The 27,528-nt window shown below is 38.4% G+C and overlaps 1 protein-coding gene across 2 annotated transcripts in view; it reads right to left on the reverse strand.

The window, feature by feature from the left end:
• The window catches only part of prkar2aa (protein kinase, cAMP-dependent, regulatory, type II, alpha A), a 267,193-nt gene that overhangs the window by 132,702 nt on the left and 106,963 nt on the right, over window positions 1-27,528 (reverse strand). For both annotated transcript variants that reach the window (XM_052017160.1, XM_052017158.1), the window contains one exon: window positions 25,520-25,555. In XM_052017160.1, coding sequence (XP_051873120.1) covers window positions 25,520-25,555 — 36 coding nt within the window. The remainder of the gene's footprint in view (window positions 1-25,519; window positions 25,556-27,528) is intronic.

A 27,528-nucleotide genomic window follows, 5' to 3' on the forward strand; every position in this document is an offset into this window, starting at 1 on the left:
CAGGGGACCAATTACACAGCTTACTGAGTAATAGCTGTTCACACCATAAGTACCCATTGAATATTACCCATTGGTTCTTGAGCCAATTTTGGATGCAATTACCACTCTCCCTTGGACCCCATGGGGTTTTACTTGTTTGACCAACCTATCTCATGGAACCTTCTCAAAGATCTTACTAATATTCATATAGACCAAATCAAACACTATGCCCTTAACCACCTTCCTTGCTGCCTCCTCTAATTCAGAGAAGTTAATCTGACACTTCCTCCCCTGAAGGAATTGATATTTACTGTCGCTGATTCTGCACCTTTCTAGATGACTGTTAAAACTGTCCCTCAGATGTATTCCAATAATTGGTCCAAAGTTAAACTAATTGACCTGCAATTTTCAGTTGATCACTTCCTCCCTTTTTAAAAAACACAGAATAACATTAGGAATCCGAGCATAACACTGTGCCCAGGGAAGATTAACAAATTATAGTCAGAGCCTCCACAATTTTCTTTCTTGCTTCTTTTAACAGCTTGGGATGCATTTCATCCAGGCTATGTTTAACTCATCCAATATTTTGCACTTGTTCACTTTAACTATAAAATCAATATCAATCCCCTCATGTGGTCAATCTTAAAATAACCATTACAAATCTTACTAATATCCTCTGCTGCCAGTTATGCTCTGATCACTCCTTAGTTATCCCCTTAGAACTTACATACTTGCAAATTTGAATTTTCTTTGATTTCACTTATCAATTTTTTTTTCAAATATGTTTTGAAATTTCTCCCTGAATTTCACTCCTCTACTTTTTATACTCTTCCATGCTTTATGCTGCATTGAATCCTGGTTCCTGACATCAGCTTAGATTTATTGCAATGCTCCATGCTCCTTGTCATTTAGATTTGGAAGTCCCAGCTTTTTTTCTTTTTGGGAATGTCTTGAATCTCCTCCTGAAAAGTATTCCATTGCTCCTAACTTTACCTTCAAGTCGCTGTTCCCAGTTTTATTTTATGTTACATAACAGCAACAGTAGAAACACAACAAGCCATGTATAAATATTAGAATTTATTTATTAATAACTACTTGTAATAATAAGAGAAACAAAAAACATTAGATATTAAACATTGACCCCAAAATAAACTGTGTGTGTGTGTGTGTGTGTGTGTGTGTGGCAAGTTCCCAAACCCCCCCCCCCCCCCCCCAAGTCTAGGAACAGCTCTCAAAGTTCAGTCCAGCAAGTCATGAAGCAGTACCATGAGCCAAGGCTTCTGAAAACCACAGCAGAATATAGAGAGAAAGTAGACAGAATTTACAAAATCCACAAGTTCCAAGATGGAACCCGTACAACACCTCAATCACCGAAGATCTGCATTATTTTGTTCCAAAGTATCTGTCAAACCAAGAGCACTCGATACGTGGCTGCCAGTACAGGTTAATGACAAAGTGGACTCCACAGATTGCTCCAAAAATCCATACATGGATTTTTATGATTGTAGAGTCATAAATATTGTTCTTCATCCATAGATACAGAGACCGGCAGTCAGTGCCACCAACTCTCTCTCTCTCTCTCTCTGCAGCTGCCAGTACGCCCCAGTTATAGTCTTTTTCTCCCCCCAACTTGCAGTAGTCAGATAAAACCACACACACACTACTGTCCAGGTGCCTTAAAGGGACACTCACCAAGTAGCAACCTGGCTCATTAACATTTGCTAAATCACTTCTTAGTCAAGTAAAATTGGCTTTATGCCAAGTTCCTTTTCCACAACTATGCTAAATCTGACTTTATCATCATCACTACCATGAAAATGCACTCTCGTTTATACTCCTTCCACTTGAACAGCTTCATTCTCTAAAACAAAACCCACAATTGCTCCCCACATTTTTTTTGTGCTTGCAACATATTGGTTAAGAAATTATCCTGAATGCAGTTAAAAAATGTTGTGCCAGCTAAACAGTTTATACTGACTATCCCAGTTAACATTTGGGTAATTGAGATCTCCTTCTATTCACTCCATGTGATACCAAGAATCTGGTCTCTAGCTTAGGTACTGGATTTTGAAACGTGTAGCCACATTCTTTGAAAGACAAATAGTGTAAGTCACTTGCATTGCAGATCAACAATATCTAATAGCTTGGTTTAGATTTTTTAAATTACTCATAAACTAGCAACAGCAGCATGAAGATGCCAGAATATTAACAAAGCAGTTTTTAACAAATTTACTCAAGAATTTTCAAGGAACACGTCAATGGTTCTGATGTTTTACTCTCCAAATCAACCTTAAAAATTATAGAAATAATTTTTCAAATCAAGAAAATCAGGACTACTTACCCACATGATTTACATCCTGTTTTGCATCTCTGAGTATTGTGATAAAGGTATTGATAACAGAGCCTGATCCCTTCAATACTTAAATATAACACACAAAACTACAAGAATGAGCGAACTTGCAGCCTTTTTGAGCATGAGGAGTTTCTTACATAATATCTCTATAGCACTTTTCATGGATTACTCCACAGGGATGAAATCAAACATATGAAGATGGTATGGAATTTCAAAAAAAGCAAAGAGTTAGGTTTTAAAGAATATTTTAATGGATAATGGAAAGATGGTAGAGAGGATTAGGGGAGGATTTCTCGAGCTTTAATCACTGGGAGCTGAAGTCACAGCCACCAACTGTGAAGCAATTAAATCCATGGATATGTAAAAGGTCAGGACTGGAGGAGCATGGATATCTCAGAAAATTATTTATCTTTAGTGCTGGAAGTGCTTGGACAAAAATAACAAGGGTTACAAGAAAGACAAATTGGAAAACAAAGATGGACACTTTGAAAATCAAAGCTTGCTCCACCAGGAGTCAGTTTAAAAGTCAGAAAGTACAGGGTGAAGGGTAAACTAGATTGCTTTTTCTCATAAATATATTCTTTCACGAGATGAGGATGCTAACGGCAAAATGAGCACTTACTGATACAGAGAACTTTATGAATATTTTGTTGAAAAAAAAATTTACTGATACAGAGAGGGACATCAACTGCTGCTGGAAGGTCATCAACTCGGTGAAAGATGCCCTTTGGTTTGCCCGAAACTTGTTGGTCTCCCAATACTGCGAGATGACCGTAGGGGAATGCTGCCGACTGGCACATTCCAGGCTGCAAGGTTACATACTGAGGGACGCACTGAAGCTGGGTGCAGCCAACGCAAGGGCTCAGTGGGGAAGGACTAGTTTAAGGTTCTTCTGCCACTGGAGAGGGGTAGGGTCAGGCGAGGAAGCCCCTTAAATATTGTAAATATGGGATTGGGGTAGCACCCCAGAGAGCCACACAAGTGGCATCTGTGGTTTTTTTTAATATATAAAAAGGTAACACTAATGATTGATCCATACAGGAATGTAAAGGTTTGCGCTGTTTTATTGCTGTATATAGTTTGTTTTTTTTAAATGATGAATAAAGCTTATTTTGGATTTTAAAAAATTTACTGATACCCTTGAACTAAACACATCATGCCATTTCAGAGGACATTTAGATTCAACCACACTAACCAGAGTCCGGGATATATATCAGGAGATATCCTTCCCTTAACAATATTGATGAATAAGATGGGCTTTAACAACAACCTGATAAATCAGGGTTACCAGTTATTTCAGATTAAACAACTGAATTTAAAATCGGCAGAATTGAAACTTGCCTCTCTATATCATTTATAAAGATAGACCCCCAGTAATTTAACCATTATGCTACCAAACCAATGATGAGAATTAAGACAGAGTCAGCAGCACTTTGGGTGGCCTCATGTTTACCAATGGAGGCTGCTCAGGACTGTCTAGGACTATTCAAACCTAGAAGTAACAGAAGGCATAGCTCAGGTTTTCAGGAGGAAGTTAGCAGCAGGGAGAGTACAAGGAGCTGGGCAATGCTACAGGGGTGGAAAAAGGCAGTCCCTTTTGATGGCATGAGTTTAGTGATCAAAGCTTGACAGGATCAAATAGGATACCAAAGTTACAAGTCTGTCAGAAATACCAGCAAGAGTAGACTGTAAACAATGGATAAAAATACTGCAATTATGTTAAACCCAAACTTCTAATGCAAATTCCTTCATCCATAAACACACCCAAAAAACGTATTTAAGCATCTGTGTTGTTTTATTCCACTAACAGAGCAGATCCCTCAGAAGGGAATGCCATTTAAACAGTAATTCAATATTAATATTTTTAATTTGCATTGAATGCTTCACAATACATCTATGAGGGCTAGGTTTTCATACAGTTGCTGAGATAACTGAAATAATCCCACAATGAATGTCTGCTATAAACAAAGACATTTTCAATCATGACAGATAAGCTGTCAACATCACATGCCAGACAAATGTTCTTTTGAACCACATGTACTGGCTTTGAGTGAGGTTTCACTTGCATCAAAAAAATTGGTCAAGGGAAAGCAAAGAAGAGGATACGGCCTCAAAGAATTTGACACACAGGGCTTAAGATTTCCACAATCCCCATTTATTAAAGATCAATTTGTATTTCCAAAGACACAAAAAAGGCCACAAACATGGTAACAAGTGTAGACTTGAAGTGAGTAAAAAAAAAAGTGACAGTATTAATGTTTCACAATTAGGTTGTTTTTAATTTATTCCATCTCTACAATCAAATGATTTGCACCAAAATAACACTTTCAAACATCATAACCAATGCACAGCTTGGGCCTGACTGGTGCTGGACCACAGAAAATCCAAACCACAGAAATTGCCCCCAATCATCTTCCAATAAGCAGGAGAACTGTTCTTTTTAAGTCTACACACTCCCCGGGTCATGCAAGGATTCCGAGAACTGTCCATAACCCCAAGTTTCCATAAATCGGAAATGCACGCCACCTTGGATAGCAAAAGTTGTATTGATAGATTAGTTTGCTTCTCTCCCTGCCCCATCCACTCCCCCACCTGGTTCCATCTACCCATCATCCCCCACCTCACCTGGTTCCACCCATCCTCTACCAGCCCCCATCTCACCCCTTTATACTGGCTATTTACCCTCCACACTCTCAGTCCGAATGCAGGGCCATGACCTAAAACATCAGCTATCCCTTTGCCTCCACAGATGTTGCTTAACCTGCTGTTACTCTAGAAGTGTGTTCTTTGTCAGTAAGCCGATATTGCCTCTCCACATCCCTTCTTTTGGAATACATCATCTCACACTTGTGCTAAATTCGATCAGCCACTTGCAGCCCTTTATATAAGCCCACTTCCTGTTGCTGTCAACTAATAACACCCTCACTGTTTCCTGTACCCCATCTGCAAACTTAAACTAGTTCATCAATAAACAGTTACGATGGTTAAATGGAAGATACAAAAAAAGGTTGAAAGGATTCAACAACAGCTTTTTCCCCACTGCCATCAGGTTGTTGAACTGATCTGAACAACCCTAACACTACCTCGGGCTATATTTCTTTCTCTCTCTCAATTTGTACTGGTGTTGCTACGTTTATTTTGTCATGCATGTATAATTTAATGTAAACTTATGTTTGTCATGACGATAATGTACTGAGCTGCTGCTGTGAAAAGCTAATTTTCTTGGCATTTATACCCTGTGTATGTATGTTTATGACAATGAACCAACTTGAACTTGAAAATAAGCACAAACATTGGCCATGGGCTGTGGACTTGGTGCTTGCATTATAGAAGCAGCATTTTTGCAGTGCAAAATTACACAAGCAGATGCAACTCACTGCCTTCTTTGTGCGGATGTTAAAAAATGCAGGTGCAAGTTCTCATCCCCATAGAAATCATTGTTGAGAAACCAAGACAAACTGATTTTGTCAGCAGCAATGTGAGATATGACATCACTCCAATCTGGACAGCTTGTTTACCTTCAAAAAATATTTAAATGAAGTCACCTGGCAAGAGGAGTACAAGCTGTGAACATCAATATATCAGGGCTGCAAACATCTGTGGTTGTCCTTTTTGACTCAATAACTGATTATTAATATTGGCATACAGCAATTGTTCATTTCCAAAGGAACACTATAATGCAATATTTCACTAGAACACTCAAATTCACTTCAACAGCCTGGCTGTTTGTAAACCTGGCAAACAGCACTCACCCTACATCCATCACAACGTTGTCATCCACTGTAAAAGCCAGTGAATCAAGGAAAATAAACATCTCCCATGGACAAAAATCCTACGAACACCTCTTGCTGTCATTTGAAGGCATGTTACTCAGACAGGTAATTCCAACCTTTGTATAACTTTAAAACTACATGAAACTCAAGATCTTCAATGTAGGTTATGGGGATGTCTAAAATGGATCCTCAAAAACCATGGCAGTAATGCAAAATAAGTGATTCTGGTTTGAGGCTACAATCATCAGAGACAAACTATGAAACACATGACAATTCTTTGCAGAAATACTGATACCTTCAGGATCATGCTTCAAGTTGGTGTAAGTATAATTGTTCACCAGGCCAGCATCTTATCCCTTTTCACCAAATTCGAAATGAAAATAATGGTCCACTTTACACATATAATGTGTGTGTGAATGTTATTAAGTATGTAGAGCAGATACAGCTATTTATGATACTTAAGATTAGTATGGACATCAAGGTCCTTTTGGCCTCTACAGAAATAGTTTAAATATAATCTGTGAAATACTCCATATAATACTTAATCAAGGATCCACAAAAACTGCTACACAATCATGATCAAAAAACAAAGATCTAATGCTATCATTGCAGAGCTGAAAGGTTGTGCTTGCGTAAAAAGAAAAGCATCACTGCAAACTTGTTTATTGGCTCAGCAGCTCATATTTCATGTTGATGCAGCACAGAAAGATGAAGCCAATGAACCCTTAACTAGCAATTTAATGGAACAATTTGACACATGAAAGTAACCAGAACATTAGCCTTCAAACTTATCTTACAAAATAATTTGAAACTCCATTAACAAGGCAAAAGGTATTACACAGTATCAAAAAAAAATGCTAGAAATATTCAGCAGGTCATATTGCATCTAAAATATCTGAGAAACAGAATTAACATTTTAAGTTAATGACCTGATGAATATTTCCAACATTTCCTTTTTGTAAATTCTGATTTCCAGCAACTGCTCTCCATTGGTTTTGGATTACCTACAAGCACAGTGTTGTAGCATAATTGCAAATTGTAATAACACAAATTGTAGCATAATTACACAAAATCTAAATACTATCTTGCTTCTTTAAAGATTATGATGCAATTATTTCTGTCAAATGAAACCGTTAAATGATTCAAATTTATAACACGATATTAGAAAATAATGCCTTGTTATATTTTCCCTTCTTATTCTTTGAAATGCCAGTCATATACCACTCTAAGGCACACAACCAACATATTGACAAATGGGACTAAAATTGACAACATCTGTCAGGCAATGATGCTCATTAGTGGTGTGGGCCAAAAGTTTCAATGAGTGGCAACTTTACTGCAGTGGCAACAGATGGAGGCTGCACTATAATCTGCTCCCTGGGATGTGTGATAGCTCTCTGGTGATTGCTCCAAGCTTCTCCTGGCTTCTCTTGTGGCAAAGTTCTCTCAGATGTCTGTAAGACTTACAAATTCCTTGAGACCTTTGTTTGATCTTCAAAGAACAGTCATCCTTTCGGCCACAGGCAGTTTTTGAGTTGGCCAGAGGGTAGTCTACAGTCGAGGAACTTGAGGCATGCACTGTGTCCTAGCCAGTGAAGCCAAAGAGAGTCCAGTGTTATCTGCATCGACAGTAACTTGGTCCTCTCAAGGATCTCATTGCTCATGGTCTATTGGTCCAAAATGTTTCCAAGGACTTTTTTTTGTGTGATGCTCATGGAAGCTGTTCAATCTCTGCTCCTGCTTGAAATACATCTATCAATTTTCACAGCCTTAAAGAATATCAAGGACACTACCTGACAGATGGGCAACTGTTCCAAACAGATCAAATTGCAAAAAGGTGACAAGCTATGCTGGCTTTCACACCAAGTTGTCTATCAATTATGAATACATAAGAATCAAGTTGAGAAAGCATAAGTGATCAATACTGTCCAGATTCATTACTGACATAGATTTGGGTGGGACAGTGGATCCTGTGACATGGCCACATTCTTTAGAGGCCAGTCAGGATACTGATCTCACACAGTAAAATTGACATAATCAGTTATCCAATTGGTCAGAAAATTCGATGGATGGGCATCCGACTCACTCCAGAATATGGGTCAGGTGTGCAGCCAGAGCTAGGGTTGAAAACAATGGGGTGCCAGGATCATGAGTAGGTTTGTGGCTGGGGATAGGGTTCGGAGTGCTTGCAGATCTCAGCTTGTCATAACAAGCTAAACCTCATTGTGTTTTGTTTCCCATTCATTTTAACCTCATCAGGTTCACCAAAAAAAAATTATTATTATACAATGAATAGTCCAGAAAGTCTGCTGGTCTGGCACCAAAATACGAAGAGTTGTACTATACATGCAGCAAACTAGTTCATGAGCTCTATCTCTTAGACAAGTTGGAGACCAAATTCAGCATGACCTGCAAAGAGCAGAATTGCAACTTCCGAAATCATTGTGTTGAAGATGTTACAAGCATCACTGATTCCATCAATACAAGAACAAAAGAAAATAGGATTAGGCCATTCAGACACTCAAGCCTGCTCCACTATTCAACATGATTAAGGTTGATCTTTGCAGGCATCATCTCCTCTTCTGTTCCTCACTGGCCCTCAATTCTCTGATCTCCCAAAGAACTATCTACCTTCTCTTTAAATATCCTCAATTATCTAGTAACCACAACCCTTGGATAGAGAAAAAGAGAGAAAGATTCACCACCCTCTGCGAGAAATTCCTTTGCACCTCAGTTTTAAATTACAGCCCCTTAATCTTGTAGCTACATTCTCTCATTTGAGATTCTTCCACTCAACATCTACCCTGTCAGGACTTCACATGTTCAATAAGTTAAATCTATCCCCCGTCCCCCTCATTCTTCTAAACTCCAAAGAATATAGATCTAAATTCTTTAGACCCTCATGATAGGGCTACCCTCTTATCCCAAGAATTAGCCTTGTGAATTTCTTTTAGACCATCTCCAATGCCAGTCTTTCTATTCTTAAAGAAATAGTTTAAGGAACTTTCACTTCATCTTTGTGCTTGGACAGCTCCAACATCATTTGAAGCTGGCAATTTGATAGAAAATGATGCTGCTTGATAATGCACAGTAATTGAATATTTGTTCCTCCTCAGTCAGGATAGCATCATCTTTTGCTTTCGGATCTGTCATCTATTTACAACTTGGACTAAATGCCTTTTTAATCCCATCAGTACGACAAAGTTGCCCTCCTTCTCAGATCAGAATTTCTTGTGAGTCTTGCCAGTACCATCCTTCAGTGGTTTTCTGGATGGCAGCCCTCATCTCTAAACCTGGAACCACTGATCTTGGTTGGTTGCTAATGTACAAATAGGGAATCTCTTATTCTTTTCTATGAGTGGGAGCAGATGTTCAGATCCTGCAAACCAAACAGGTTCATTTTGTTGCATCACGATTCTGACAACTTGCAGTGCTCCACATGTATTTTGTTCTTTCAGTACCAACTGCATATTGCTTTGTCCCACCTTGCATCAGAAGGATTTTTAGCCACATCAGGGGAAAAAAATAACAAACATGCACCTATCATCTTTCCTTGTTTTTTCTTTTTCAATCTTTTTATTAAATTTCAAATTAATACACATAGTAATAGTGATTATACACATGGTGCGAAGCGATCGGGATTACGATAATAACAGTTGACATATTCAAACACAGGGAGTAAAATATATAATCTGAACCTCCCGATCTCTTGCTAAGTGAACATGATACAAAGGAATTTGAAAAGAAATTTGATTATATGAAAAGAGAACCCCAAAATTAAAAAATAATAAACTAAAGCAAACCAAAAACTTCAAAAAAAAGCTGGACTGTTATTTCTTCAGTTAAAAAACATTATGTCATTAGCTCTGCTCCTCTATATTCAAATAAAAGGTTATTGAAAGGGATTCGAAAAAGGTCTGCTTACATCATATGGAAATACTGGATAAGTGGACTCCAGATTTCCTCAAATTTAAGCGAAGGATCAACAGTACCACTCCTAATTTTTTCCAAGTTTAAGCATGTTATAGTTTGAGAAAACCATTGAAATGTAGTAGGGGGTATAGGATCCTTCCATTTAAATAGAATGGATCTCTTGGCCATTAATGTAACAAATGCAATCATACGACAAGCTGAAGCGGCTAGATGACCAGAATCCATCATTGGTAACCCAAAAATTGCAGTAATAAGATGGGGTTGTAAATCAATATTCAATACAATTGAAATAGTATTAAAGATGTCTTTCCAATATTTTTCCCAAAAGAGGGCAGGACCAAAACATGTGTCAGGGAAGCCATCTCCGAATTACATCTGTCACATATAGGATTCATATGGTGATAAAAATGGGCTAACTTATCCTTAGACATATGGGTCCTGTGAACCACCTTAAACTGTATCAAAGAATGTCTAGCACACATCGAAGATGTATTAACTAATTGGAGAATTTTCTTCCATGTCTCTACAGGTAAAAGTATCTGAAGTTCTCTTTCCCATTTATTCTTAATTTTATCAAGTGTCTCTAGATGTATTTTCATAATCAGATCATAAATTAATGCTACCAAGCCCTTCTGATAAGGATTAAGACCTAAAAATTTTTCTGTAATTTCAATTTTGTGTTATCGGAAAAGTAGGTAAAATAACTTTAAAAATTTCTAATCTGTAAATATCGAAAAAAATGTGATCTAGGCAAATTGTATATTTATTAGAAAACTGTTCAAAAGACAAGAGACAATTATCAATGAATAGATCACGAAAACATGTTATTCCCTTCATTTTCCCTAAAGAAAAAGCTAAATCAATTCTGGATGATTGAAAGAAAAAATTGGATTAGATAGGACTCGATGAAATGAATTTATTCAATCCAAAAAATTTACAAAATTGAAACCATATTCGTATTGTATGTTTAGTTATTGGGTTAATCATTTGTTTACTCAATTTAGCAAGTGCAAAAGGGAGTGAGGCTCCTAAAATAGAAGCTAATGAAAACCCTTGCACAGACTCATGCTCAACATACACCCATCAGGGACGTTAAATTACATCGAAATCTTGCATCCAAAAAATTAAATATCTAATATTAATTGCCCAGTAGTAAAATCTAAAGTGAGGCAAAGCCTTACCGCCCATCCTTTAATTTCTGTAAATATTTCTTACTTAACCTTGGGTTTTTATTCTACCATATATATGGAAGAATTTTAGAATCAATAGTATCAAAAAAGGATTTCAAGATGAAGGTTGGAACTGCCCAGAATAAATACAAAATTTTGGTAAAATAGTCATCTTAACCACATTAATTCGACCAATCAATGATAGAGACAATGGGGACCATTTAGTAAGCAATTGTTTAACATGATCGATTAAGGATAAAAAGTTAACTTTGAATAACACCTATCATCTTTGATATCCCTTCCAGGTTGTCCAATGTTCTTCAGAGACACAGCCACTGTTGAAGCACAGAACATAACTAGCTGCTTTAACATCAGTGGGTTAACAATTGGGTCTTCCGTTTGTGATGTTGGCTGAGATTTAACTATTGCTCAGTATTCAGTTGCTCCCTCTTGCTCTTTAAAATAGTCAGAGTGGCCCAGCAAAGAAAAAGGCCCTTTGACCCACCATGTCCATGCCAACCTTTTTCCCAGTTCACTCATCTACACTAATGCCATGGGATCTTTTGCATCTACCTGAGAGCAAATAGAGATGCTGTTAACACCTCATCCACAACACAATACGTTCAACAGTGCAGCATTCTGGGACCTACCCAAGTGTTACCCTGGTTTTAATGGCCAAGTTTCTGGAGCTGGATTTAAATCTATGACATTCTGACTCAACAAATTTGTAATAGGTGTTTCAGAATACCCATCTTTTGGACAGTTCTTGCATACATTTCCACGTGCATGTTGAAGCAAAACATCTGACTTTCAAATGCTGCTCTTATAACAAGTCATTTCTTCCATTAGGTACAATTTATTTCTATTAACTGTGTGCTTAATGAGAAAGACGATATGCTTTTTTAATTCTCTCGAGGACAAAATCAATACAATGTTAGAAGTTAATAGCATAATGTATTGCATATCTATGCCTTCTTACTCTGACATCAATTAGAGAACTCATCTCAAAAAGAGTAAGTTGAAAACTCAATACAGATGGAATTTATTGTCCTGTGCAAGTCAGAATAGCATTAAACCCATTCACAGTGGACTAGCATCCACAATACCAAAGTTAATCCTTCATCCTGTGGGATCAGTACATAAATATAGCTAGCAAACAGATGCAAGATTAAAAGCAAGAGACTTATTGCAGCAAACATAAGGTTGCAAGCTGTGGAATTCCCCAAGAGCGAGTGATTGAAGCAGACACTTAAATCAACATTTAAGAATGAGATATGACAGGGAGTTAAAATGTGAAAAAACAAACAGATAGAATTAGAATTAGAATGAGCATATTGAGAACAAATCAACATGAATAACCTGGGCTCTTGTTGCAGAATTACGTAATTCAAATTAATCCATCAACTAACAGATGAGAGTGTTTATTGTGACCTTAAAAAGTGCAAGCAGAATTTATAGGGTGAAGCAACAGTTAATATTAATTAAATTCAGAACATAACCCAGACCCTTCCCACGAAGGATAGGGAAAAAAGATGTAGCAGCAATGTGTTTTCAAAGCAGCTTTCTAAACCTGAACCACTGACCATTAGAAGTTGTTCAACCGGAGATCTTTAGCCGGCCTACAACAAAACTATTTCACTCTAGAGTTAACACAGATAACACTGTGAATTTGTCAACAATTTGAGAAAACAAGGTATGTTTCAGCAAAGTCATTGCTATACTCTTAATGCTTTGATGCTGACACACATAAACCAAAGTTTTAAATAGCTCACAGTAAAGTTGTTTGTGCATCACAGTCCACTGGTCTCCATAAAAGTGTCACAGAAAGAAATACAATGTTCCAATGTAAATTAAAAGCAAGGCGAGGCCACATTGCAACAGCCAAGGATGGAAAAGGTGCATACGAGTTTCTGCCTCACCTGCAAGGGCAGCTTAGGTCTCTGGATGGTGGTGAGGGAGTTGGTGTAGGAACAAATGTTGCACATCCTGCAGCTACAGCTACAGTACATAGAACAGGGAGGGGTAGGTGAAAGGGAGGAGCAGACCAGGGAGTGACAGAGAGAATGGTCCCTGTGGGAAACAGAAGGCTGGGGGTGGCGGGGGGGGGGGGGGGGGGGGGGTGGGGTGGAGGGAGGGGGTGGTGGTGGTAGAGGAGAAAATGTTGCTGGTGGTGGGATCCCCTTAAGCTGGTGAAAGTGGTGAAGGATGATGTGCTGGATGCAGAGACTAGTGGGTGAAAGGCGATGACCATCTCTATATCTCTGTTCTGGCTGGGGAGAGGGGATAGGTAAGAGCAGATGTGCAGGAAATGGAAGAAACACAAGCAAGGACTCCATCAACTGTGGCAGGGAGAAGCCATATATTTCCTGAAGGAGGAGGGCATTTCATAAGTCCTGGAGTGGAAAGCCTCATCTTGAGAGCAGATAATGGCAGAGACAGAGAAACTGAAAGAAGGGAAGAGCATCTTTGCAGGAAACATATGGAAGAAGGTGTAGTTGAGGTGGCTTTGGGTGTGATTCTCGCTTGGGGTGCGAGAGGTCCCGGGTTCAAATCCCGGACGAGCCCCCAATTTTGTCACGAACCAGCAACAAAAGAAACACACTGAGTCATGATTCAGTGTTAACAACTATTTTATTAATTACTACTTATGATAATACGTAAAATAAAAGTAAAAATGTTAGTATGTTAGAATTCAAAAATGTTAAACCTCGAACGTTAGCCCCAAAACTAAACTCTTCGTGTGTGTGTGTGTGTGGCAAAGTCCAAAACTCCCAGTTCCGGAATGGTTCTTAAAGTTCAGTTCCGCAAGCCATAAGGTGAAACATGAGCAAGGGCTTCTTCAACAACCACCGTTGTCTGAAGATGAGACGTAGACGTAGAGAAACATAGAGAGAGTAAATACGAAATCCAAATGTTCCACGATGGAACCCAAAAGACACTTCAGTGTTTACTCGGTAGTGACTCCCTCACCCCAAAAAGCATCCGAACCGTGGTCGTCCACACACAAATACCTGTTTCCTTCTACAGGTCAGCAACAAAGTGAACTCCACCGGATTACTTCCAACTTCCATACATGGATTTCTATGGTAAACACAGTTATTGTTTCTCATCCATCAATAGAGAAAACAAGCAGGCTGGTGTCTCTCTCCCTTCTCTCTCTCTCTCTTCTTCTTCTTCTTCTGACCTCTTCAACAACGTCATTACGTCCTTTATCTTCTATTGACGTAAGCACGCCCCACACACACATACACACAGACTCTCTATCTTAAAGGGACTTTCACTGAGTCCGTAACAGTAGATATCATGGACAGTTTGTCATTGAGATGGAGACAGAAAGATTGAGAAAAGGAAGAGAAGTGTCAGAAATAATCCAACAGAATTTGAGGGCAGGGACAACGTTGGTGGTAAAAGTGATAAAATTGATGAGTTCCACACGAGTGCAGGTAGCAGCACAAATAGAGTCGTTGATGTAGTGGAGAAAGAGTTGAGAAAGGGTGCCAGAAGAGGTTTGGAACAAGGTCTGTTCCACACAGCCAACAAAAAGAGACGTAGCTGGGGCCCATGTGAGCGGCCATGGCTACACCTTTGACTTGTAGAAAGTAGGAGGAATTGAAAGAGATGTTATTCAGTATAAGAACAAGCTCTGCCCAGGCAGATGAGTGTGTTGTTGGAGGGAAACTGGTTGGGTCTTTATTCCAGAAAGAAGCAGAGGGCCCCCAAAACCTTCCTAACGGGGGATGGGGGTGTATAAAGACAAGACTTCCACGGTAAAAATGAAAGGGTTGGGACCAGGGAATTGGAAGTTGTCAAAATGGTGGAGGGCATGAGAGGTGTTGTGGATGTAGGTGGGAAGGGACTAGACAAGGGGAAACAGGATAGAGTCAAGCTATAAAGAGATAAATTTGATGGGGCAAGAAAAAGTCAGTGCTAAGATGATTGTAAAATATCCAACACTTAAATGATCTGGGATGACCTGCAATCTTTGAACATTTCCACAATCTCAGTATATTAAGTTCAAAGCCAAGCCTAGAAGCAGGTTGATCAATGGGAAATAATGTCCATGCAACTTATGAAGCAACAAACTACTTTCAAGTCAAAACTAAATTCTCCTTCAGTTTATTACATGCCATCAATTTCAATGCAAGTAGTACAGATCATCCAGCTTGAAGCAACATCTTAAATTGCACACACAAGAAAAGGAATAATCTATCATGAAACTCAAATGTTACTGAAACCAACCCAAGACATACAAAGCCAATGTATTTGTGTGTTCCTATCTGATTACATTGCAATTAATGACTCTAATCACTTTAAACATCTATTGAAGCTTTAAGGGAGTCAGAATTTTAAGAAAACTATCTACAGCACAGTAAAAGGCCCTTCAGGCCCAATGAATCTGCAGCGCCCACTTAAACCCATGTTAACCTACCCATACGTCTTTGGAATGCGGGAGGAAACCAGAGCACCCGGATGAAATCCACACAGACACGGGGAGAAAGTGCAAACTCCTTACAGACAGCAACAGGAATTCAACCCTGATCGCTGGTGCTGTAATAGTGTCACGCTAACTGCTACGCTACCTTGCCGCCCCAAGATGATGACTTGATCATCCTGTCTCAAGGTAACCTTTTGACATATCATGTATACAATTGAATTCAATTTGTGATTTGCACAACTTGGAATTATCAACTTGTGTACCAAAAATTAAATTAGCCATCACTCAAAACACAATTCCGAAGATACGCATGTCAAAACAGTTTTTCAAAAAGATATTGCTGTAGTTCAGTAAATATATTTATCATTTTGAGGGTCAAGAAAATATTTTTAGAAAGCTTGGATGGGTTAGCATGTGTTGAAAGATGCTGTAACAGTTTTTTTTGAATGGTTCAAGTCTGCAACTGTTATCTCAGAATAAATTTTGTTGGATGGGAAAGTTCTCCTGTAATAATGCATATAATATTATAATTCTACACTGTATATTTGGCCGTGGTGCAAGTCCCTGATTCGAGATTACATGGATTTAGACCCTTGTCAAACATAACCCGTGGAGTTTGTTTGAATATGGAGTTGAACAATTTCCTTGTGTTTTTACTAAAATATCACACTTTTTTCCTACCTTGGTCAAAATTTTGCCCAGCCAGTTTAATCCATTTTACCAATTAGCCAACAAGAGACTCCACATGGTCACATCATCTGTGTGGGACTCATGGTCTTTTCACACATTTAATTCCATTTGTTCCTGTATTTTTGAGATCCATGTACAGTGGCATGCAAAAGTTTGGGCACCCCTGATCAAAATTTCTGTTACTGTGAATAGTTAAGTGAGTAGAAGATGAACTGATCTCCAAAAGTCATAAAGGTGAAACATTCTTTTCAACATTTTAAGCAAGCTTAGTGTATTATTTTTGTTTTGTACAATTTTAGAGTGAAGCAAGGAAAGGAGCACCATGCAAAAGTTTGGGCACCCCAAGAGATTTGAGCTCTCAGATAACTTCTACCAAGGTCTCAGACCTTCATTAGCTTGTTAGGGCTATGGCTTGTTCACAATCATCGTTAGGAAAGGCCAGGTGATGCAAATTACAAAGCTTTATAAATACCCTGACTCCTCAAACCTTGTCCCAACAATCAACAGCCATGGGCTCCCCTAAGAAGCTGCCTAGCACTCTGAAAAGTAAAATAAATGATGCCCACAAAGCAGGAGAAGGCTATAAGAAGATAGCAAAGCGTTTTCAGGTAGCCGTTTCCTCAGTTCGTAATGTAATTAAGAAATGGCAGTTAACAGGAACGGTGGAGGTCAAGTTGATTTTCCGAGAGAACTGCTCGTAGGATTGCTAGAAAGGCAAATCAAAACCCCCGTTTGACTGCAAAAGACCTTCAGGAAGATTTAGCAGACTCTGGAGTGGTGGTGCACTGTTCTACTGTGCAGCGACACCTGCACAAATATGGCCTTCACGGAAGAGTCATCAGAAGAAAACTTTTCCTGCGTCCTCACCCACAAAATTCAGCGTCAGAAGTTTGCAAAGGAACATCTAAACAAGCCTGATGCATTTTGGAAACAAGTCCTGCGGACTGATGAAGTTAAAATAGAACTTTTTGGCCGCAATGAGCAAAGATATGTTTGGAGAAAAAAGGGTGCCGAATTTCATGAAAAGAACACCTCTCCAACTAAGCAAGGGGGTAGATCGCTCATGCTTTGGGCTTGTATTGCAGCCAGTGGCACGAGGGACATTTCACTGGTAGAGGGAAGAATGAATTCAATTAAATACCAGCAAATTCTGGAAGCAAACATCACACCGTCTGTAAAAAAGCTGAAGGTGAAAAGAGGATGGCTTCTCCAACAGGATAACGATCCTAAACACACCTCAAAATCCACAATGGACTACCTCAAGAGACACAAACTGAAGGTTTTGCCATGGCCCTCACAGTCCCCCGACCTAAACATCATCGAAAATCTGTGGATAGACCTCAAAAGAGCAGTGCATGCAAGACAGTCCAAGAATCTCACAGAACTAGAAGCCTTTTGCAAGGAAGAATGGGCGAAAATCCCCCAAACAAGAATTAAAAGACTCTTAGCTGGCTACAGAAAGCGTTTACAAGCTGTGATACTTGCCAAAGGGGGTGTTACTAAGTACTGACCATACAGGGTGCCCAAACTTTTGCTTCATGCCCTTTTCCTTTTTTGTTATTTTGAAACGGTAAAAGATGGAAATAAAAAAGTAATCTTGCTTAAAATATTAAAGAAATGTGTCACCTTTAAATTTATGCCTTTTGGAAATCAGGTCATCTTTTTCTCTCTTAGCTATTCACAGTAACAGAAATTTTGACCAGGGGTGCCCAAACTTTTGCATGCCACTGTATATCCCAGCTGAGTCTTCAGCACAATTTGAATAGTATTTGCCTAAGTGAGAAATTCATCACCATAAATTTACATTAAATAACATAGGAAAATGCTACAAGGTAATAAGACTAACAATGTGGTTCAGATCTCTTGGAATAGAAAACCTACAGCACAATTCAGGGCCTTCAGCCCACAAAGCTATGCCAAACATGTCCCTACCCTAGAAATTACTCGGCTTATCCATAACCCTCTACTTTTCTCAGCTCCATGTACCTATCCAACAGTCTCTTTAAAAGACCCTATCGTATCTGCCTCCACCACCATTGCCGGCAGCCCATTCCACGCACTCACCACTCTCTGAGTAAAAAACTTACCCGACATCTCTTCCATACCTACTCCCCAGCACCTTAAACCTGTGTACTCTTGTGGCCACCATTTCAGCCCTGGGGAAAAGCCTCTGACTATCTACCCGATCAATACCTCACATCATCTTATATACCTCTTTCAGGTTTCCCCCCCCTCATCCTCCATCACTATGTTTCCAAACACAGCTGATCTGTAAAACTATCCAACCTTAGCTCCACAACACTTAATGCAACAAAAGTCACAACTTTATCACTTAGCCCTCAACCTCAGCTTTCTTGGGAATGTTCCAGATTTCCACTAGTTTTTTTGCAAAGTACGATAGAACATCATGAATGAACAGCCTAGCTCTAAATTTAAGGTGCGTCCCAATTGTTTCTGGACTCCCTAATGATCGGAAATAGTTTCTATCTACCTCAGGAAAACCATAATTAAGGTCTTGGATCCTAATCATTTTAAACACAAAGATCACTCATACAAATGCAACTCTGATCTACACATTTTTTTTCTCCTCAAACATTCACCCTTTTAGCTCCAGTATTCTCTGAATGTGCAATGCAACCCAAGGCCAAACTATCCTTCCTTACTTAGGAGACTAGAACTGAAAGCAGTATTTCAGATGTACTCTCAGAGCTTTGTACTTGGTGAAACTAACACTCCTTTGTATTCTTGTAAATTGGTAAAGCAGCAAACATTCCTGAGTATTCGAAAAGCAAAAAAAAACCAGATGTTGGAAATCTGAAACAAACAGAAATTGCTGGAAATAGGTCAGGCCACAAATGTGGAGACAGAAAAGGAGTTCATATTTCAGGTGGATCACCTTTCATCAGAATATTTCTGGTCAAAATGTAATTCATGATAAAAATGTACATTTCTTCACAGACTTGCTGAGTATTTCTACCATTTTCTGTTTTCACTCCATTAGCTTCATTATTTTTATTAACGTGTCATCTTTAAGTAGCTTAAACAAATTGTAAAATATTTTATATATACAAACCTATTTTAAGGTATTTCTTACATGTTTTAGCACCCCAATATTGTAACACAAAATGTAAAGACTGCTAGAGCAAACACATGTATTAACTCAGTATTAAAAATGGTAAAAATGTTTAACATTCACAAAATGTCAAAGTTAGAGCACCATTTTAAACAATAATGTTATGTTTGAAGGAGACATGATCTGGGCAGAACAATTCAACCACAAAGAAGGTGCTAATGAAATGTGGTACTTGATCATGTAACTGAATCATTTTCTTTTTTATCACCAGCATTTTTTTATTATTGACATTATTTGTATTCAAATAATTCTGAGCAGGTGGGAAACCATTCATTTTAAGATAGCCCCTCAATTTTGAAGATGAGGTACAAAATTAAATAACAAAACTTGATTAAACCATATAAATTTTAACTTTCCAAACACATTAATCAGCTCCACAGGGCACCTTAGGGGAATATTTTTTCACCACAAAATGCATTAAAAAAAATTTTAGTACCACCTTCCACAAAACAAGGGCATTAATAATTGCCAGTTCCCAATATCCTGTTGGTATGTCTCTCTGGTCTCTTTTATCTGGAATTTTTCTTTTTACCTTCTTTGTTTTGTTTTTCCACATTGTCAACTTGACATGGTTTGTCTTTTCAGAGGGTGATATTCTGAATATGACTTCATCTATATCACTTGAGGCCCTTTAAAAAAACTGGCATTATTTCAGAACAGTGCACGTGCTGTTTACTACATCATTCAATTTTGTGGAAATACATTTTTTCTTTTGAGGCAGCAATGCAGCAAAACTAGCAAAGGCGTAGTCAATTCCTTTCCGAGCAAGCATTTTTTACAACCACCCTTCTTTCTCGTGTCTTTTTGACTAAATTTTCTCTTGTTTCAAGGTTCATTTCTGGTTGTCATGACCAACCATTGGGTTTGCAGGCTTCTTAAAAATTCTGTCACAAACTTTAAAAAGTTGTGGTGTACTTTTTTCTGGTGGAACAACCGGACATTTCAAGAGCGATTCACCATAAAAAAGTTAATGTTTCTGCAATAATTTTGGCAACTTCATCACATTTCAAAATCCACAAAATCTACCCACTCTATTTGCTGTGGAAGAGGCCAATCTTAAAGGTATTCCAAGTTGGGAGATACATTTCATGATCTGTAGTTTAAAAAAATCCATTGGACAAACCTGTGCCGGTTCTTCATCCCTATATCTTCTGCTAAAGCTCTTTCTGAAGTTCAGCTTAAGTGACAGCGGTTGCTGGCCACGCCCTCTGCCAGTGTCCCCATTTTCCACCTCAGTTATGGTCTCAATCCTCCAGAAAGTTCTGGGAAACTAAACTTAAACATGGAGAAATGCACTCACAAGCAAACTAACCTCTGCATCCTCTCCCAGGCCAGCATCCCCAGTACTGAAGTCCTTGTTACACTCAGTCAGCTACATTAAGCAAGCCACATTGTTCACATACCCAACATCAGAACCCCATAAAAACACACTATCCAGATGTCTACCATGGGAAAAAGATTGCCAATTGGACAGAACAGATTCAAAAATGTGCTCAACATCTCATTGAAGAAACTGCTGGGAATTTTTGGCCCATAACTGATCAAAGCGAAGAAGGAACATGTAGGACGGTACTGAGGCCACAAGAGCACAAGGAGGCCCTACATAAACAGATGAACAAGACTACCTCACAAATGATTCACCCGCGCGCCCTACCAGCCACCACCTGCTTTATCTGGGTTCCCACAATAGCAATCCCAGGACCCACAATAGGATAGTTGTCCTCAATCCCAAGGAACTGCATGCCTGCCTAATTAGGATGACACAGAATCACAAAAAAAAGGACAAGTGGTAAAATAGATCAGAAAATTGCTAGTAAGATTGGAGTGAAGAAGTGTATAGTGTGGGGTTATAGCAGTTTGTTGCAGTCACAAACTACTCGAGTCAAGTTAAATTAAATCTTCCAAGTAAAACCAACTTTGAATTGACAAATCTTTGCCATCAAATGTGCATTGAGAAGATATTTGAAACTTAGACCTTCTATCCTATGGTCTCTGGAAAGTATATACTGAAAAGTTGAGCTCCTAGTGCAGGTCTCTAGCAAGACAAGGTTAATCATGTTGTATCAGCTCCAGATTCATTATCCTGCACTTTGGTCTCTCACCCCTATCAGATACACTACTCAAGTCAACAAGTTGTCTTCCATTTCATGTATTTTTTTTTATTTTTCCACCAGTCTTTGTTCAAGCCATGCTTTTAAATTGTTCTTCCAAAACAGGAAATTCAAACCTTAAAAAAATCTTTTCAAAGATATTGGCATGCCAAGTTGCTGGCTAATTATAAAAGGTCTGCATTTGCACACATAAATGGCAAAAACTGCTGTAGACCAAATGCAAGTTTCCCAGGGAAAGATACTATCCTAAAATAGTGCATTTTTGTATTTGACAATAGCAAAAATTCCATGATTTAGAACATTACAACACGTCTGTTGCACTTCAAGCTCAAAATATTACTTATCAAATGTTCCAAGACGTCAACATGAACATTACAAATTCCTTGATTGATATTTGTGAAGAAATTGCATAACTAAATTTACTAACCTGTAATCCTACCCGAACTTTAGTGGCAAAGTTACTAAAACTCGGCTATTTTCTCCCAATTAACTCTGCTAACCAAACTGTCACAATAAGCATCATACATCATGGGAACTTATTTAATTTTCATAACCTGGTCTGATTATTTCCCCTACTCTCCCACTCACCACACCCAAAGACTCTATCTGAACCAGCCTCATTATGTACAATCTCACATACGTTCACTTGTACGCAGAGGTTGCCTCATTAAAGTACAGATTACAGTACAACTCCGATAATCTACTATATCCATAGTTCGGCATCCAGCTCACCAAGCCCTGTTTCACATGCTCTCCCAGACTATGACCCCCCCACCATCCCCATAAGAGACCCTGGGACCTGCACTTCCCCCTTCCATCCCCAAAGACCCCACCCACCCACCCGGGACATTCTCTCTTCTCTCCTCTTCCATCAGGTAGAAGATACAGGAGCCTGAGGGCACGTACCACCAGGCTTAAGGACAGCTTCTACCCCACTGCGATAAGACTATTGAACGGTTCCCTTATGGAATGAGATGGACTATGACCTCACGATCTACCTTGTTGTGACCTTGCACCTTATTGCACTACACTTTCTCTGTAGCTATGACGCTTTACTCTGTACTGTTATCGTTTTTACCTGTACTACCTCAATGCACTCTGTACTAACTCAATGTAACTGCACTGTGTAATGAATTGACCTGTACGATCAGCATGCAAGACAAGTTTTTCCACTGTACCTCGGTACAAGTGACAATAATAAACCAATATCAATACCACACTCCCCACCCCAGGCAACACGAAGATGTCCTGTGGACCTGGTTCCCATGCCATCCCAGAATGCTTATTATAATACCCTGTGACATCATAAAAATAAATTCGAACTGTGTTGGAAAATTAATATAATAAACTGGAAAATCCACCAGTACTGCACCAAAGTCCCAAGCATGCCAGATCATTGTTTTACTACATAGCAATCTGGGATATTGGCAGTACTAATTATTGGGTGTAGCTTTTAAACCTGGTTAAAAGCAACTATGACACAAGCCATGTACTATGCAGTGGGCTGACTAAACAATCTAATTCATATCAAGTAATTTGTAAGATAGCTATTATGAAGAAACCAATGCAAGGAGTTGCCTATCTGCTCAATTATTAGAAATATTTACATTATCTGCATGCCTATATTTATGGTTTGGCCGCATATATATTGGCAATATCAAAAGCAACAGACTAAGTGAAAAATAAAATGCTTATCTCTTAGCAAAATTAAGTAATTCAATAATTCCACAGGAAACACTAAGGGCTAAAACACATCGATTCCCCTGAGCAAAATGTGTCCAAAACAAAAAGGTAAAAATTTTCCATCTCTGAATTTTAACTGACCCCACTTGCTCGGCCCCAGATAAAATGATACACACCCAATTATTTCCATAACTCATACAAGTGCTGTTCTGCCCGGAATCCAAACACCTTCTGCAATTCCTCCATCCTGTTTGGGTCAATATCTACAAATCTCTAACAGCAGGAACAAATTCGGCACATGGACCTCAATCATCCAAGAAAAAGATTCACCAGTAAATAAAAACTTTTAAAATGCAGATGCTGGCAAACTGAAATAAAAACTGAAAATGCCAGAGACACAGCAAGTCAGACAAGATCTGTTGAGTGAAAGAGAGTTAACACATCAGATCGAAGATCCTCTGTCAGAACAGCAAGTAAAACAAAATCAGGTTTAAGTTGCAAAAAGGGGAACAAACAGGACAAAGGGAATATCTCTGATTTGCGTGGTTTGGTTTGCCACGGTGATAGGATGTTTCCTATCAATTTTGTAAACAATATATCACCAAGGCAACCTTGGCCTCACCCAAAGATATTCCCCAGGTCTATTTTATGAGTAATCATAGTAGGATAGGACTGAGTATGGATTTATGTCCTACTTATATTCTCTTTTCCAGTATAGCATACTCAACCAAAATTAATTTTACAAGGCAGAATTGACTAATCTAGACGGAATGTTTAGCTTTCAGACACCCAAGATATAACATCGAGGCAGGGGCTCAGGAAGAGCAAAGATAAAAATGTTCTCCCTGATTAAAAAGCTCTCTCAAATTATTTCTTCATTTTTTTTTAGATCTCGATATTACTGGCAAGATCAGTATTTATTACCCATCCATAATAGCCTTCGAGGTGGTGGTAGTGGTGGTGGGCCATCTACATGACCCATTGCAAGTAATCCTACTGTACTGTTCGATCCAGGATTTAGACCAAGTAATACATTTCCAAATCTGGATGGGAGTGACTTGGAGTAAAACACTATTTGCCAAGATTTAAATTGGGCTGTGATACGAGTACAATGAACAATAACAAACATTCACAATTCCCATCCCCAACCCTCCCCTTTCCTGAGTAATATGTCACTCCACAAACTGAAAACTATTCCCATTATTTCATAAACACATGGTCCCTTATTAGTATTGGCATAAACACTGAAAGCTTAATTACATATTGTAATCCATAAATTGCTTAATAACTAACATTTTCTTGCTAATTTATGTTGATATTTTCTCCCTTTATTTTAATTCTCATTTTCAATGAAGGGGTACCTTCCCAATCTTGGAATCAACACGCTTTGACCTCAGCAAAATACATTTTTTGTGACTTACTCGTACCACTTGAGGTGGAGAATGGGAGGGGGTATTTGTAATGTTGCAAATTTGCATCTAATTATCAACCTGTGGTCCTTCAAGGAACAATTAACAATGGGCTAATTCTATTCATTTAGGCCAAAGCCTTCCACGACAGCTAAATGCTCTTGTATGGAGTGAGGGAATTCAAAACAGATATGCAAAGTATGTTTATTTTAAACTTGTAAAATTGAATTCAAAGGTTCTCCTACAATTTCCTGTTTTTGTCAAAAGGAGTAACATCTTCAAATCAAAATGAGTGATTTTGTCAAATTCTGACATACTAAATCATGCAATTCTGGAGTTTCTGTGCTGTATGGCTTTGACTCTGTCCAAGTTAGTGAGAACCTTAAATAAAGCAGCCAACAGATCAACACTGATCCCCGTTTTTAAAGAAAATAACCACTTTCTCTGCCAATCTCCAGCTGACCAACTATCCAATTCTATAATTTTCTCACTTACTGCACTCAAATTATCAGCATACTCAGATAAAAAAATCTGCCATAAAACACCAGGATCAACACAAAGCAAAATCAGGATTGAAATAACAGTGTAAACAGAACTTAAAGAAATGCATACAAGGTACAAGGCGTCACTATAAAACCAATGAATCAAACTGTGGCCAGAATATAACCTTTCACAATAAAGATTTAAAAGTCACTGCAGGTTCATACAAAGGCTTCTGTTTGCCATAACCCAAACACTAATTCCATAACCCATACATCATGCTCCACTCAAATCACTCTTTTAAATACAATTTTTAAGCTAACTCGAGTCTGGTATTTAAAGATCAAAATTCAATATAATAAAGAGCTTACCTGAAACCCTTCTGTTTAATCTGTTAACAACCGGTTCTGTGAAAAATGAAGAAAACAAAATCAAGTTTCTGCTCAACACATACATAACGCAAAGAGTATTTACAGTATACAGTAATCTTACAATTGACATCACACCATCTAAGAACAAATAACTGCAAACATTAACAGTGGCTGCTACTTATTTTAATTCAAGTAAAACACAAAGAAGACAGTGTCAAATTTTTAAAAATTCTGTAGACCAACTAACTCATTCTGCCTTCAGCTCCAAAAACAAGGAGGTCAAACTACATTCAGGCATCACCAATTTAAAGCAATCACTGTGTCAGTGTCAACGTAATATATGTACTGAAACTCTGTGCACGTAGAACCAAGTACATTGATTGGCTAATTTCTCAATTCCATCATTCCTACTGTAGTTGAAGAAAGGCAACACGTGTTCAATGTGGTATGCAAATTTAATATGCATTACAGGGCTGGAAGAGGAAATTACTAAATATTTATCCTCTCTACACCTGCTGCTTTTGACCCTCTTTGATTATAAGAGGTCGCAGGTTTGGGAGGTATTGTTGGAATAGCCTAGGAAGGTAACTGTGATGCATTTTGCAGATGGTGCACAAAAAGAGAACTAATGTTTTGTGTGGCGGTCAGAATTCCAAACAAAAAGGCTCTGTTGAGCTCCTGTAGCTGTGTTGCACTTATCCAGGCAGGTGCAGTGCACCCATCACACTGCTGACTTGATATCGCTGTTGAGATTTCAAGGCTTCTCTCATATTGGTACTGTCCAGCAGACAGCATCCCAGCAAATCAAAATTTCAAAAACCTTCACTTGAAGAAAGTAACTTTAGCACAACATACTTAACTGGAATTTCAATAAAAGCAACTAGTGAACAAATTTCTTTGTAACAACATTTAATGTTATCTGGGAAACACTTTCACTTTTGTGTTCCAATGCTCCATTATTTTCCTTTTAAAAAACAATTAATCACTACAGCTCAAGCAAATGAACACAAATCAAAAATTGGCATTTGTCTCACAACCTAAATCAAGAAAGCAGGGCAATCCTCTTAACTTACTGCTGAAACTCACAAAGCTCACTTTCCCTTCCCTTTGTGTATATTTTTATTTTCTTCTCAATGGGAAGAACACCTATTTAAAGTACAGGTACATTAGTAGTGATTAATACAGTGAGTTAGAGTATAAATTTGATCATGACAGTCTGAGATCCTAATACATTTCTTATTAAAAATCCATATGTAACCATTTTAAGTGACACCGATATAAAAGCACTGCAATTCAGTGCATTATTTCCTCACGGAGATTCTAGTCTCAATCATCTTTTCCTGTTAACAGAATTTTAAAGTTCACTTCAACTGTTAAGTCATTTTAGTACCTGAAAATATGTAAAAGTGCAACTGCATCAAAAAATTTGCGCTTGATATTAATTCCTTAAGTTAATTACAAGCTTCGTACAATTAAATCTGTTAGTATCCAATAGTCCTAAAACCTGCCACTCAATTCAGAATCAGCAGGTCAGACAGTCTCAGGCAGTTGTTTCGGGACAAAGGAAAGGTTCAACCTTGTCTGGAGAGAGAAGAGTTACCATTTCACATTGATGACCTTCCATCAGAAATATTCTTATTAAAGGTCATCAACCCGAAGTCTTAACTTTGCCTTTCTATCCATTGATGCTGCCTGACCTGGTGGGTATTTCAAGCATACTCTACTTTTACTTCAGACTCCCTGCATTTACAGCTGTTTGATTTTCAATAACCTTTGCCATTTTCTTGAAGCCACCATTAACTGCTTCTTAATTAGAAGCAGAACAGCACTTTGTGCAAAGATTCCCTCTTTAGATCATCCAAGATTGCCACTTTGGGAAAAGTAGCCTGTAATATGCAACCTAAACAAATAGGACTGGGTGCCTACAGCAATGTTTTCCAACAATGAAACCTACAATGAAAATGTAGGTTGCAGATCACTAACATAAGAACATTCCTTAGCAGTGTGGA

Source organism: Pristis pectinata, chromosome 6 (assembly GCF_009764475.1).
Source record: "Pristis pectinata isolate sPriPec2 chromosome 6, sPriPec2.1.pri, whole genome shotgun sequence".
In the NCBI taxonomy this organism is placed as follows: Eukaryota; Metazoa; Chordata; class Chondrichthyes; order Rhinopristiformes; family Pristidae; genus Pristis; species Pristis pectinata.